A 13,437-nucleotide genomic window follows, 5' to 3' on the forward strand; every position below is an offset into this window, starting at 1 on the left:
CGACAACCACAAAAAGCAGAGAAACATTTCACAATGTAATGTACCGGGTGAAAATGTCAATGTAAGGAAGGAACCAGATGAAAAGACTGACCTTTTTAAGTCTCTGCTGTTCTTCTCTCAGGCTGCTGTTCTCCCCTCTGAGTATTTCCACATCCAGGGAGGGTAACCTTGCCCCGTCCTCCAGGCCCTCCTGCACCCGCTCTTGTAAACTGCCACACACAAAAACAAATGACCAAAACGGGTCATTATACAAACAGCGTAGGTTATACGAGTAGGCGTGCATGTTAAAATCAGTGTGCATGCACACCTGGAATGCAATCATTTCAGAATGAATGTAAAGCTGTGTGTGTGGTAGTAAAATACTTGGCCCTGGTTGGATAGCTCAGAGACTTTGCTCTTTTCTAACCATAGCGTCGAGTTTAGATTGGTGTGTGTGTGTACCTGGTGACAGTGGTGAGCAGCTCCCTCTCCCTGCGTCTCTGCTCCTCCAGCTGGGTGTCCTTCTCCCGGGTGTGTGAGCGACCCTCCTCCAGACACACCTCCAGCTCTCTGACCCGGCCCTGCAGCTGGGACGCCCGCTGCTCCGCCTCCGACAGCTAAAACACACACCACACACGTCAGCACTAAACTCACGGCCTGCTCGCGTGTGGCAAATCAGACGATTTATACATCTTATTAATGAGACTCCTGAGACAGTGAACACAAAAAAATATATATATATATTTTTAAATCGCCAGACGGCAATAAAAAGACGACCTGGAACGTGACCATAAACACCCAGTCATTTTGATGAGGTAGGACGTAGTTGTGTTGAGTGAGATGAAGGTATGTGTGTGTTTAATGCAGTCTGTGCTGGTTTTGACCTGTTTGCTCTGGCCCTGGTAGTCCTCCATAGTGGGCAGGTCAGCGAGGTAGCGCTCCAGAGTCTCGATGCGCTGCTGCTTCTCTCGGTTCTGCTCTGCCTCCTTCTGGCACTTCTTCTTCAGGCTGTTGATGTGCTTGTCCCGGCTGCGAATCTACACACTCGCAACGTTAAGTATGGAATAACGGTCACTTTTTATAAATAGAAAAATTCCCCGACTGCAACACGACACCTAGTTACTAAGTCTCATGAAATAACTGTGACGTTATGCAATTCGAAAAGGGAATCAGTTTATGTAATTAGCAACTGGACTATCAATGTAGCAGTGTGATGTTGTGGCCCGACTTCTCACCCTCTCCTCCTGCTTCTTCAGCTCCTCGGCGTGCCTCTCGCTGGTCTCCCTCAGCGCATCGTTCAGGCGCCGCGTCTCCGCCTCCACGGCACCGAGGCGGCGCTCTGCCTCCGCCTTCTCCTGGGCGGCGCAGTCACCGCGCTCTGCAAACTGGGCCCGCAGGAAGGCATTCTCCCTCTGAGCCTCCTGGAAGGCACACAGGAAAGACTTCGAGGTCATCCGTGGTCATGCAGTGTGTGTGGGGCTCTGGATAAGAGAGTCTGCTAAATGACAAAATGTAAAAGGATGTGCGAGTGTGCTCCGCTCGCTCACCTGCAGTCGGAGCAGACAAATATCGCCGTACGGAGCGCCGCGGCCGAGCAGGGCTCCGTGGACCTGCAGCTCGCTCTCCCGCAGCCGCTGCTCCAGCTGAGACATCTGCTGCTTCTGTCTACAAACAACACAGCCCAGAGTAAAACACCAGTGATATGTTCAGATACCACACACACTTCCCCTGACACAGCCCGCTGGAAGTGTATAGAAAATATGAGTTTTTCCCAGGTAGGTTATTAGATATCCCTTACCCCAGGACACTTTAAAGGAGCGTCTTCATGGATCAGAGATTACGGTCAGCCTACCCAAAGCTCTGATAAAGGCGCGCTACGCCAGAACATAAGCCTGTTTGTCGTCACCCCCCCCCCCCCCCCCCAAAAGACAGATCAACGCAGGCACTTCTCCCTTTTTTTCCTGGATAGTCACCAGTTGCAGTGTCCTGGGGTAAGGAAAACTTTCTTGGGATTATCCAGCAGTCGCGCACCTGATTATTTTGTTCAAGCAAGGCCGAAGTGAGTTTGATTAACGTTTTCAATCTGAAGTAATAGGCGTGTACCTCTCGATGACAAGCTCCTTCTCCTTCAGAATGCTCTCGTTGGCTTTGATCGCCGCCTCCCACTTCCTGGTCTCTGGTGGCATGGAGGAGGTGGAGTAGAGAGCAGGGTACTGGCCCACTCCAGCAGTCATCATCTGCACACACACAATGTATTGGACATGTCCGATGTCCGACTCAACTATAAAGAATACCCAACAGCCTTATAACCAAGGAAGGTTTGAATGTAGCTGAAGGTTGTGACTAATAACAACTAATAGCAAGATAACTAAAATGTAAAACATACTGTGCCTGTAAAACGTATATAGATTAAGAACTTTTTGGAAAGAGCAGTTTGAAAGATATGGCAAATAGAAATAGTGTCCATAAAATATATATAGTATGTATAAGCTGGAAATACAGGGTCTAAGCGTTGTTCACTAGTTTGCTCCAGTTGGGGGAGGGGTGGTAGGGTAATAAATACACACAAACGTGGAAAAAGTACACAAGTCACTGTAGTAAAAGTAAAGATTCCTTTATAGAAAATGACTCAAGTAAAAGTCACCCAGTACTACTTGAGTAAAAGTATTTGGTTCTAAATATACTTAACTATCAAAAGTAAAAGTATTAATTTCAATATTCCTTATATTATGTAAACCAAACAGCACCATTCTTTTTTTATGGATAGCCAGGGGCACAACACATTCGTTTACAAAGAAAACATGTGTTTAGTGAGTCCGCCAGATCAGAGGTAGTAGGGATGAACAGGGATGTTCTCTTGATAAGTGCGTGAATTTGACCATTTCCTGTCAAAATGTAACAAGTACTTTTAGGTGTCAGGGAAAATGTTTGGCGTAAAAAGCACAATTTTCTTTATAGAATGTAGTGAAGTAAAAGTAGAAGTTGTGACAGATATAAAAAGTAAAGTAAAGTACAGAACTACAGATACCCCAAAAAGCTACTTAAGTAGTACTTTAAAAAGGATTTTTACACCACTGTGTGTGTGTGTGATATATATATATTATATATTACCAGTCAAAAGTTGACACCTAATCATTCAAGGGTTTCTCTTTATTTTTTTACTAAAGGACACCAATAATAAAGAAGAGACTTGCTTGGGCCAAGAAGCACGAGAATTGGGCATTAGACCAGTGGAAATCTGTCCTTTGGTTAAAATGTGAGATTTTTGGTTCCAACCCCCGTGCCTTTGTGAGATGCAGAGTAGGTGAATGGATGATCTCCGCATGGGTGGTTCCCACCATGAAGCATTGAGGAGGTGGTGTGATGGTGCTTTGCTGGTGACACTGTCAGTGATTTATTCAGAATTCAAGGAACACTTAACCAGCATAGCTGCCACAGCATTCTGCAGCTATATTTCATCCTATCTGGTTTGTGCTTAGTGGGACTATAATTTCATTTTTCAACAAGACAATGGCCCAACACACCTCCAGGCTGTGTAAGGGCTATTTGACCAAGAAGGAGAGTGATGGAGTGCTGCATCACATGACCTGGCCTCCACAATCACCTGACCTCAACCCAATTGAAATGGTTTGGGATGAGTTGGACCGCAGAGTGAAGGAAAAGTAGCCAACAAGTGCTCAGCATGTGGGAACTTCTTCAAGACTGTTGGAAAAGCATTCCAGGTGAAGCTGGTTGAGAGAATGCCAAGAGTGTGCAAAGCTGTCATGAAGGCAAAATGTGGCTACTTTGAAGAAACTCAAATATAAAATATATTTTGATTTGTTTAACACTTTTTTGGTTACTACATGATTGCATATGTGTTATTCCATTTTGATGTCATTACTATTATTCTACAATGTAGAAAATAAATAAATAAATAAAAACCCTTGAGTAAGTGTGTCCAAACTTCTAACTGGTAGTGTGTGTGTATTGTCATGACGTTGCCCTCTTTGGGTACAGTGAGCACCATCACCCTCTGTCTCCTACACTCAGGCTGCTGCGACCTCAGGTTGTAAATTCCTGGAGGAGATGATCTCCTCATGGCCACAGTATAGAGAGAGAGTGAGTTTTCAGAGAGAATAAAGGAATTTCTTCCACCTCACAGAACTGGAGGTCCGAACAGTATTTATGTTCTGGAGAACGTATAAAAGATCGGTGAAGAATCCAGCTACGAACTGGTCCGTTTGGTACAATTTTGTGAAACTCATTGTAGACAATACAGCCACATTACCATAACGCTGTTTATACAATAGCCTCAGATATGGGCTTACATCTAATTGTTGTATAAGATGAGTGAGGATGATACTGTTTGTGAAATTGTGTAATGTGATTTTGGGCTGTTTATTGAAGGAAACTCCAATTCCCTTGGGAGTTTAACTAAATCAGAGGACCACTCATGAGCACAGTTATGGTCTGGTGTCCTGGGACAGGCCCTTTTCTGCTCTTCCAAATAACACCCCCACTCGGGTTTTCTATTACAGACCAGCTTACCTCGACATCGAGAGGGCCAAGGTTTGAGAGGAGACCGAGTTTACTTAAATTACGAGATAGCTAAAGGTTGCAGACCAGCTTACCACGAGAGGGCCAAGGTTTGAGTAGAGACCATAAACCTAAAGTTTGAGTAGATGAATGAATCTTTTAACCATACCACGTGGTTAAACTCTTAGACGATCGATACCGACAAAATAAGATCAAGTCTTTGATATTAATTACTAGTCTGCAGCTAGGAATTCGGTATCATTGAACGCGAAGACCGACAACAGCCGAAACATCTATTCTATAACGACATGAATGACTGTCATTCACACACACACACAGCGAGAGCGGACCGACTCTCCAACAGAAACAAACTTTTCAACAGAGACCCCGACGACTCACTGAGCGTAAATATATTGATTGCAATTGTTCACGAATGAGTGAGTGTTCATGTGCAAAGAATTAGCATTTCAATTGTTATAATTATCACTGTCTAACAAGCCGCCATACCGGTTTAGCCCACTAGGGCACATCCCCCTATAATTTCTTTGTAAAAATATCTATTTTGTTTGCTTGTGTGATGCATTTCTGTGAATTACTTAGTTAGTAAATAAATGATTTTAAGACAATTGATGTATGGATGACTCGGTGAAGACTGAGTTCGTGCAGATAACCAACAATTTACGACATTTGGAATGAGACTAAGGTGAGGTAAATAATAATTCATTAATCAGAAGACTAAGTGATCAGATAAAAATATTTGAAAGTTATATTAGGAAAAATATAACTTTATAATCTGAATATTTTCCTTGGTGCCCAGACTTCCTAGTTAATTACAGTATCATGATTAATCAGTTTAATCGTGTAATAATAATTACAGAGAGTTATTTGATAAATAAGTCTTCAGTTTTAAGGATGCCAATGACACGACAGTATGTATATGCAAAATAATATATGGGGGATTGGAAGTGATGCAGACAATTACACTGATGGAAGCTACAATATTAAAGCTAAAATAAATACAAAAATTTAAAAAGGAAGCCATCTTCTCTAAATTTGGCAACATTCAACCACTTTACTCACGTAAAATGTTTTCTGTTGTCCTAACATGGGAATTGTGATCAGGTCTAATGTTAACTACATGTGTACTCCAGAGTGAAATGGGTCAGTCTTACGCTAGCTGTTCTTACGTCTAAATGCTCAGCTCACCTGCATCTGCTCCACTTGAACACGGAGACTCTCCAGCTGCTGCTTGTGCTGCTGTTGCTGCTGCCAGCTGAGCAGCTCGCTGCATCTCTCCTGCAGCATGGGTTCATAGGCCTTGGCCTCCCTCAACAGAGCCTGGGTCTGCAGATACAGAGAGCTGGGGTACACACCTGCTGACCCAGCCACAGTTCCACTGGGCTGGCTGCTCCTCTGGCTGTAGGGGTCTGGAGCTCCGGGGACCCCTGGCCTGGTCTCGGGGAGAGCCTTGTACGAGTGCTCCATGGCACCCTGTAGGCTTCTCCACTGCACTCGGGAGTCACCCCTAGGCTGGTCATCTGGAGCCTGAGTCGGACGTCTGGGCAGTAGCCCGCCAGCAGGGCAGATTGGTTCATTGTGGGCTCCATGGCAGGCATGTCGAACCTCTGGCCCTCTTCCAGGCAAGAGTGGTCCCCCGAGGGGAACAAAGAGTGGTCTAGTCCGTTCACGAGGCTGCGGTAGCGGCTCAAGCAGTCTGGCTTGGGTCCGGCGGGGTCGGATCCCCCCATGCCGTCTTGTGCCATGTCCAGGTTGGGGGAAGAGGCTGATTTGGAGAGGGAGGACGACTTCGAGCTGGAGGTTCCACTGGAGGTTCGGGAGCCCGAGGAGGGCCTGTGTGCCTCGGCAGAAGCCTGGGAATCTTCTTGGGAACAGGGCTGGGGCTTGGAGGCCGGTGGTCCGGCCGTGGAAGGCATGACATGGGCAGTGGGGATGGGAATCTGGCTGCGGATGGGCTGGAACGAGGGGCTGCTGCTGGAACTGCAGAAATCTGGAGGGGTAAAAGAAAGGAACCGTTGGATTTGGTTACGAATTTGAAGCAGCATTCATTCAGTAACAAAAAGGTACATTGCTTTCACTGGGAAGTGGTGAACAAAACTGCCACTCGGGTGGCATTGAATTCAATGAATGGCCTTAGACTACAACTCTTCCTTTCTCCAAACAATCTCTGGCTTAAGATTCCTTTACAGAGAGCTGGTATGATGTACCTACCCAATTCCAGCCACACTATTTTCAGATGGTGATGTAAAGCATACTACACACCGTGACTGGGGTCAGTGGGTGGCCGACTTTGCCTGTCAGGTGACACCGCTAGTGCTGACAGACCTAGTAAGTAGACCTTAGCCAACTCAACTTGATTTATTTCACCTTTATTTAACCAGGTAGGCTAGTTGAGAACAAGTTCTCATTTGCAACTGCGACCTGGCCAAGATAAAGCATAGCAATTCGACACATACAACACCAGAGTTACATATGGAATAAACAAAACAGTCAATAACACAGTAGAACAAAAGAAAAGTCTATATACAGCGAGTGCAAATGAGGTAAGATAAGGGAGTTAAGGCAATAAATAGGTCATGGTGGCGAAGTAATTACAATATAGCAATTACACACTGGAATGGTAGATGTGCAGAAGATGAATGTGCAAGTAGAGATACTGGGGTGCAAAGGAGCAAGATAAATAAATACAGTATGGGGATGAGGTAGGTAGATAGATGGGCTGTTTACAGATGGGCTATGTACAGGTGCAGTGGTCTGTGAGCTGCTCTGACAGCTGGCGCTTAAAGCTAGTGAGGGAGATGTGAGTCTCCAGCTTCAGAGATTTTTGCAGTTCGTTCCAGTCATTGGAGGCAGAGAACTGGAAGGAAAGACGACCTAAGGAGGAATTGGCTTTGGGGGTGACCAGTGAGATATACCTGCTGGAGCGCATGCTACGAGTGGGTGCTGCTATGGTGACCAGTGAGCTGAGATAAGGCGGGGCTTTACCGAGCAGAGACTTGTAGATAACCTGTAGCCAGTGGGTTTGGCGACGAGTATGAAGCGAGGGCCAACCAACGAGAGCGTACAGGTCGCAATGGTGGGTAGCGTATGGGGCTTTGGTGACAAAACGGATGGCACTGTGATAAACTGCATCCAATTTGTTGAGTAGAGTGTTGGAGGCTGTTTTATAGATGACATAAACGAAGCCGAGGATCAGTAGGATGGTCAGTTTTACGAGCGTATGTTTGGCAGCATGAGTGAAGGATGCTTTGTTGCGATATAGGAAGCCGATTCTAGATATAATTTTGGATTGGAGATGCTTAATGTGAGTCTGGAAGGAGAATTTACAGTCTAGCCAGACACCTAGGTATTTGTAGTTCTCCACGTATTCTAAGTCAGAGCCGTCCAGAGTAGTGATGCTGGACGGGCGAGCAGGTGCGGGCAGTGATCGGTTGAATAGCATGCATTTAGTTTTACTTGCATTTAAGAGCAGTTGGAGGCCACAGAAGGAGAGTTGTATGGCATTGAAGCTTGTCTGGAGGTTAGTTAACACAGTGTCCAGAGAGGGGTATACAGAAGTATACAGAATGGTGTTGTCTGCGTAAAGGTATCAGAAAAATCACAAGCAGCAAGAGCAACATCATTGATGTACACAAGATGTACACAAAGAGAAGAGAGTCAGCCCGAGGATTGAACCCTGTGGCACCCCCATAGAGACTGTCAGAGGTCTGGACAACAGGCCCTCCGATTTGACACACTGAACTCTGTCTGAGAAGTAGTTGATAAACCAAGGCTGTCGAGTCTGCCAATAAGAATGTGGTGATTGACAGAGTCAAAAGCCTTGGCCAAGTCGATGAATACGGCTGCACAGTAATATCTCTTATCGACGGCGGTTATGATGTCGTTTAGAACCTTGATCGTGGCTGAGGTGCACCCATGACCAGCTCTGAAACCAGATTGCATAGCGGAGAAGGTACGGTGGGAATCGAAATGGTCGGTAATCTGTTTGTTAACTTGGCTTTCGAAGACCTTAGAAAGACAGGGTAGGATAGATATAGGTCTGTAGCAGTTTGGGTCTAGAGTGTTACCCCCTTTGAAGAGGGGGATGACCTCGGCAGCTTTCCAATCTTTGGGAATCTCAGACGATACAAAAGAGGTTGAACAGGCTAGTAATAGCGGTTGCAACAATTAAAAAAAAAAAAACTTAAAAGTAACAGGTCTAGAACATGTGTCTTAGGGGTCATCCCTGGTCCATCCCAATGCATTTAAAAAGGGCAGCGACTAATTCAAATAAACCTTAGACACAGTCGTGTTTGATTTTATTTCATTGCCAACAGAAAGACCATTCATTCACGAACCGAGAAACCCATTGCAGCCTCCTTACCACATACAAGAACAGACAGGCAAATAGCCTAACCTCAGATCATGAGACTACACACCAAAGAAGCACCTCATTTTGATTGTGTGATAACGGCTACAAAGCAATATTTTGAAATGAAAACCGTTAGACACATTGGTTCTCAAATGAAGAAACATCAGCGTTTAAAGCACTGGTAAACTAGTAAAAAACAACTGGGCCTGTGTGACAGCAGACCCCACACACAAGCCCCATTTCATTACAGCAATTTCAAGAGAAACAGACAGCACTGCTCACCTGGCACTCACTCCGACACTGGGAGAAACGTCTTATTAACTGTGACATTTAACAGCCCAGTGGAAGGGGTGAGCTGCAGCAGCAAGATGTTTAATGCGGTTGCCTAATTCCTTCCAATGCATTTTTCTGGAGGCTCGAAGGTTCTAGGCTGACAGCAGTGTAGTGTCGCAGGCAGGAAGGCCTTGTACAGCAGGGAGTATTGTCCTAGAGAATAACCAAGCCAGGCTGCCCTGTACAGCGCTCGGAGCAACCACACACAAACAGACACAGGCAGGAAAGGTTAGGGGTATTTATAGCCCCACTCTCAGGTTACAGAGTGATCCGTGCTGGCTGCTTATTTAAGCACCTAGCCCTCTCCCACCTTCCCGCGTACGTCACATGCGTACACCCCAAAAGCGAGACTAAAAACAGTGAGGGAGGCTAAAAAAAAACTCCAAAAACCCCCAAAAACACGGCTCATTTTGAACAGAGACGTGCTTAGCAATGGCAGGGGAAAATAACAATTAGTGAGCACACAACGGGAAGGAACTGGCAAAGACAGAGGCTCTTCCAGTGAAAACATTCTTCAAATTAAACGTTCAGGTGCCCTCAAGGCTCGACTGATTCATGAGTCTGTCTGGCTAGGACAAGTCCAAACTGCTCCGACGCTTTGAGGGAGAACAAACTAGGCCTATGTGGAATTGAAGTTGAGAGTTAATTCTCCAGCAGGTAATGGTTTGTAAACTCACTCAAAACCTAATTCGACAAAGATATAATATAAAATGCTACTCCAGCAGTACCGGAATAACTGTGACCAAAACATACATCTATCACAAATAGAAATAGACAATTGGATAGTAGGATACAATCAGGGGCATTCAAAGACCAAACAACTTCATCCAGAGCCCCCAAAACAACACATCAGTGCCGATGAAGGATGACCTGTCAGACTGACCTTTGAACTCTCTGACACGACACTATGTCCACACGGACCCCTTCCTTTGACAGTTTAGACTGGAGTAAGGGAGTCAAGACTCATGTTGCTAAGCACTGTTATCAGTTACAGCACGGGGGGAAATCAGCTGCACTAGCTTGCTTGACAGTTGCAATGTCTCGTTAAATGCAATTCTCCTTTTAGGTGTTCAATTGTGAATGCAGATGGCATGATTACAATAGTTTAATGGACTCGCGCCCAATTATTAGGAAATGTACTATAGAATCACAAGTAGGCTTACCACAGGCACACACACACACACACACACACACACACACTACTACTAAAGCACACCAGTCTCACCTTCAATAGAGCATACAGACAGTACATTCACTTCCAGTCTTAGTACTTCCCAAATTATGTTCTCATTTAAACCCCGTCGGGTGCAGCTAATCTGTGAGCATTACATGTATCACTCAGCAAAGAAGGGGGGCAAGGGTTCAGTGTTTCCATTTAGCTGTCCAGTCTTGGCAGTCCACCCCCCCTATCCCTCAATTAGGTTGGCAGAGCCACCTGGTAAGGAATATAATCTACCCCTTGTAAATCTCCTGAGCACATCACCCTGCTTATAAATAGGCTGTACTCAACAACAGAGGATGCTGACCCCCCGACCCCTTGTTCCAAACATAACAGTCGCAGAGAGAAACAGCAACCTCCTGTGGGTTTCTCCTTTTCATTCCCATCGACTGCTGTCAACTTGATATGGTAGGTAGGGCGGCAGGTAGACTAGCAGTTAAGAGTGTTGGACCAGTCACTGAAAGGCCACTGGTTCGAATCCCCCCCAGCCAAATTGTTCCTGTAAGTCGCTCTGGATAAGAGCATCTGCAAAATGACTTAAATGTAAGTCCAGCGAGTAACACATACCTTGATCTGTGCTGATCTGACAACAGCTTTGTGATAAGCCAATAAACCTGACAATCACCTCATACACCTGATAATCGTTTTCCAACTCTATGAATGTCTGGCATCTCTGGAACTAAGGCATTTCAAATTGACATACACAGAGGTCGATCTGAACAAAAAGCTAACTTTTATAAGACATTAAACTTGTGAGCTAGTCAGCACTCAGCAGTGTAACTAACATTACGCACCACGGTGAACATAGAGAACAGTGTGTACCGTGTACGGCTGTGTGGGGGGTGTAACAGAACTGAGCTATACCACGTGCTGCATAATAAGCATGGGTGTTATGGTAGTACACGCCAGGAAGTCAGAGCAAGAGTGAACGTTCTCACCTTCTGTGCTGTCAGATGGGGTGACGCCTAGCCCCGTGTCCCCACTGTCCGCTGTCCCAGGCCGGCGGCCAAAGCGGCTCTGGAACTTCTCAGACACAGCTGGCGTCTGCCACTCCATGTCAGGAAACCCAGCTGAAACACATACATGTGGGAAAAATACAACCATCATCCACAAGGTGACACTAATAGCATTTCACGACAAGCAGGTATCCCCCCCCTCTTCATTTTGATGGAGGCTAAAGGTATCCTCATAGCTACATGTTATGTTTGCTCCTAGCAGAACTTTGTTAGGCGAAGCGAGTGTGTTCTCATACTCCCTAAAGTCATTGTAAATAAGAATTTGTTCTTAACTGGCTTGCCTAGTGAAATTAAAAATAAATGTCACCTGTCAAGAAAGGAGAGTGATATTTGGAACATCTGTGAAATTCTGGGCCACTTTCAGTTGCAGATAGAAATTCCATAATATGTTCTACATACTATATTTACATCTGAGCGTTTCAAAATGTTGTGTCCTGCTGAACGTGCTCCTTGAGTGGACAAATAACACAGATTGTTCTAGAGCAATGTGAACTGCAGAACAGTATAGGAAGATATAAAACACAAGCCTTCCCTCCCCCTTGTTATATAATAACCCAGCAATTGCTCAAGAGACCACAAAGTAGAGCCACAGGAACAGTATTTCTGGGCAAACACAGACCAACTGTGCTGGCAAGAACAAACACCTCGAAATTACATAACGGGAGCTTGAGTGGTTTAATGGAGGGGTGTGAGAGAGTTTAAACTGAATTTAAGAGCCAAGGGGGCGAGGGGAATGTTACACAGTTGTATCAGAAACACTCAATAGCATCTGCTGAAGATCCCATATTTCAGTTTAAGTTAGCCCACATGACTGGAAAACAGTCGATTCTCGCTCTGATTGCGTTTGAAAGCGAGATCTGTGTAGCTAACCATCTACCTAGATATAGCTTATGCCAGTTAGCTATTGGTCAGCTAAATAACGTTACCAAGCGAACACGGTCAGTGCTATCCGGGATTCATGGGACGTGTTTTCACTAAACCCTACCTAACCATTTAAAATGTTAACTTCAATGCGGGGGGAAAGAATAGCCACGGACCCCAACTTGAACTAACGAGATAGCTAGCTACCTATTGTTACCTAACTAACGCAACTGTAATATAAAGTCGATGGCTAACTTACATGTCAATTGTGTTTGTTAGTTATCTAGCTTGTTTGTTTAATAAAAAGCTAAAAGTTAGTCGGCTGCATAGCCTAGCAAATTAGCTAGCTAACTTTAGCTCAATACAAATAACAACGCAAGCTAGCTAACAAAGTTGCGTTAAGTAACGCTAGCAACCCATGGCGACAGCGTAACAGAACTTCCGTCACCTAAACCTACCTTTTCTGCAATACTTGAAAATGAACGGCTTGAGTGTGCCGAGATTAGCACATGTGTAATTTCGGTCGCTCTCAAGAAATCGTTCTCCTTTGCCAGAGCTGCTGTTCTAGAGATTAGCTAGCTAACCGTCTCGGATTTGACTCAAACAACATCACAAGCTGCTAGCAACTTCAGAGTCCCGCCCATTTTAAAATAGAATGGAGACATGGGAACGTTCCATTTGTCTAGATCTGATTATAATAGAATTGGTAGATTATGCAGTAGAATTATTGAACATAGAGCAAACCAACTTAATTTGTTGTCTTGAGACTCAAGTAAATTACAACAGAAGTCATTCATGTGTCTTTGCAGCATTGTGGGCCTGGGAAACAACATAACAACATTTCAGAAAGTACAAAACAACTTGATGAATTAGGCTCTGTGAGTGAGTGATACTTTTTACTCCTCTTGTCTATTGGATTACACTTGTCATCCGTTTACATGAATCAGATTGGCATTTGAAGCATTTATCTCAAATAAGCTTTTGGCGTAAAACATAGTAGAGTATTTAGCATTTGGAGGACATGTCAGTCACAGTGTTGACTTATTATCAGTCACTGCAGAACAGTAGTTCCGATTTCACAGTCCGGGATCTAGTCTTGTTCACTTTGGCATACAGTGGTGAACATCTTGATGAGTTCGAGC

General features: G+C 44.8%; 1 protein-coding gene across 1 annotated transcript in view; it reads right to left on the bottom strand.

The window, feature by feature from the left end:
• Positions 1 to 13,436, bottom strand: part of LOC115141337 (centrosomal protein of 85 kDa) — a 17,881-nt gene extending 4,445 nt beyond the window's left edge. The window contains 10 exon segments of the mRNA XM_029680096.2: positions 92 to 209; positions 442 to 596; positions 864 to 1,016; positions 1,215 to 1,400; positions 1,527 to 1,644; positions 2,083 to 2,216; positions 5,704 to 5,990; positions 5,993 to 6,505; positions 11,357 to 11,488; positions 12,754 to 13,436. Coding sequence (XP_029535956.2) covers positions 92 to 209; positions 442 to 596; positions 864 to 1,016; positions 1,215 to 1,400; positions 1,527 to 1,644; positions 2,083 to 2,216; positions 5,704 to 5,990; positions 5,993 to 6,505; positions 11,357 to 11,474 — 1,782 coding nt within the window. The 5' untranslated portion in view covers positions 11,475 to 11,488; positions 12,754 to 13,436.
• Between the last annotated feature and the right edge of the window lies 1 nt (position 13,437).

The sequence above is a fragment of the Oncorhynchus nerka genome, linkage group LG3 (genome assembly GCF_034236695.1).
Source record: "Oncorhynchus nerka isolate Pitt River linkage group LG3, Oner_Uvic_2.0, whole genome shotgun sequence".
NCBI classification, from domain to species: Eukaryota; Metazoa; Chordata; class Actinopteri; order Salmoniformes; family Salmonidae; genus Oncorhynchus; species Oncorhynchus nerka.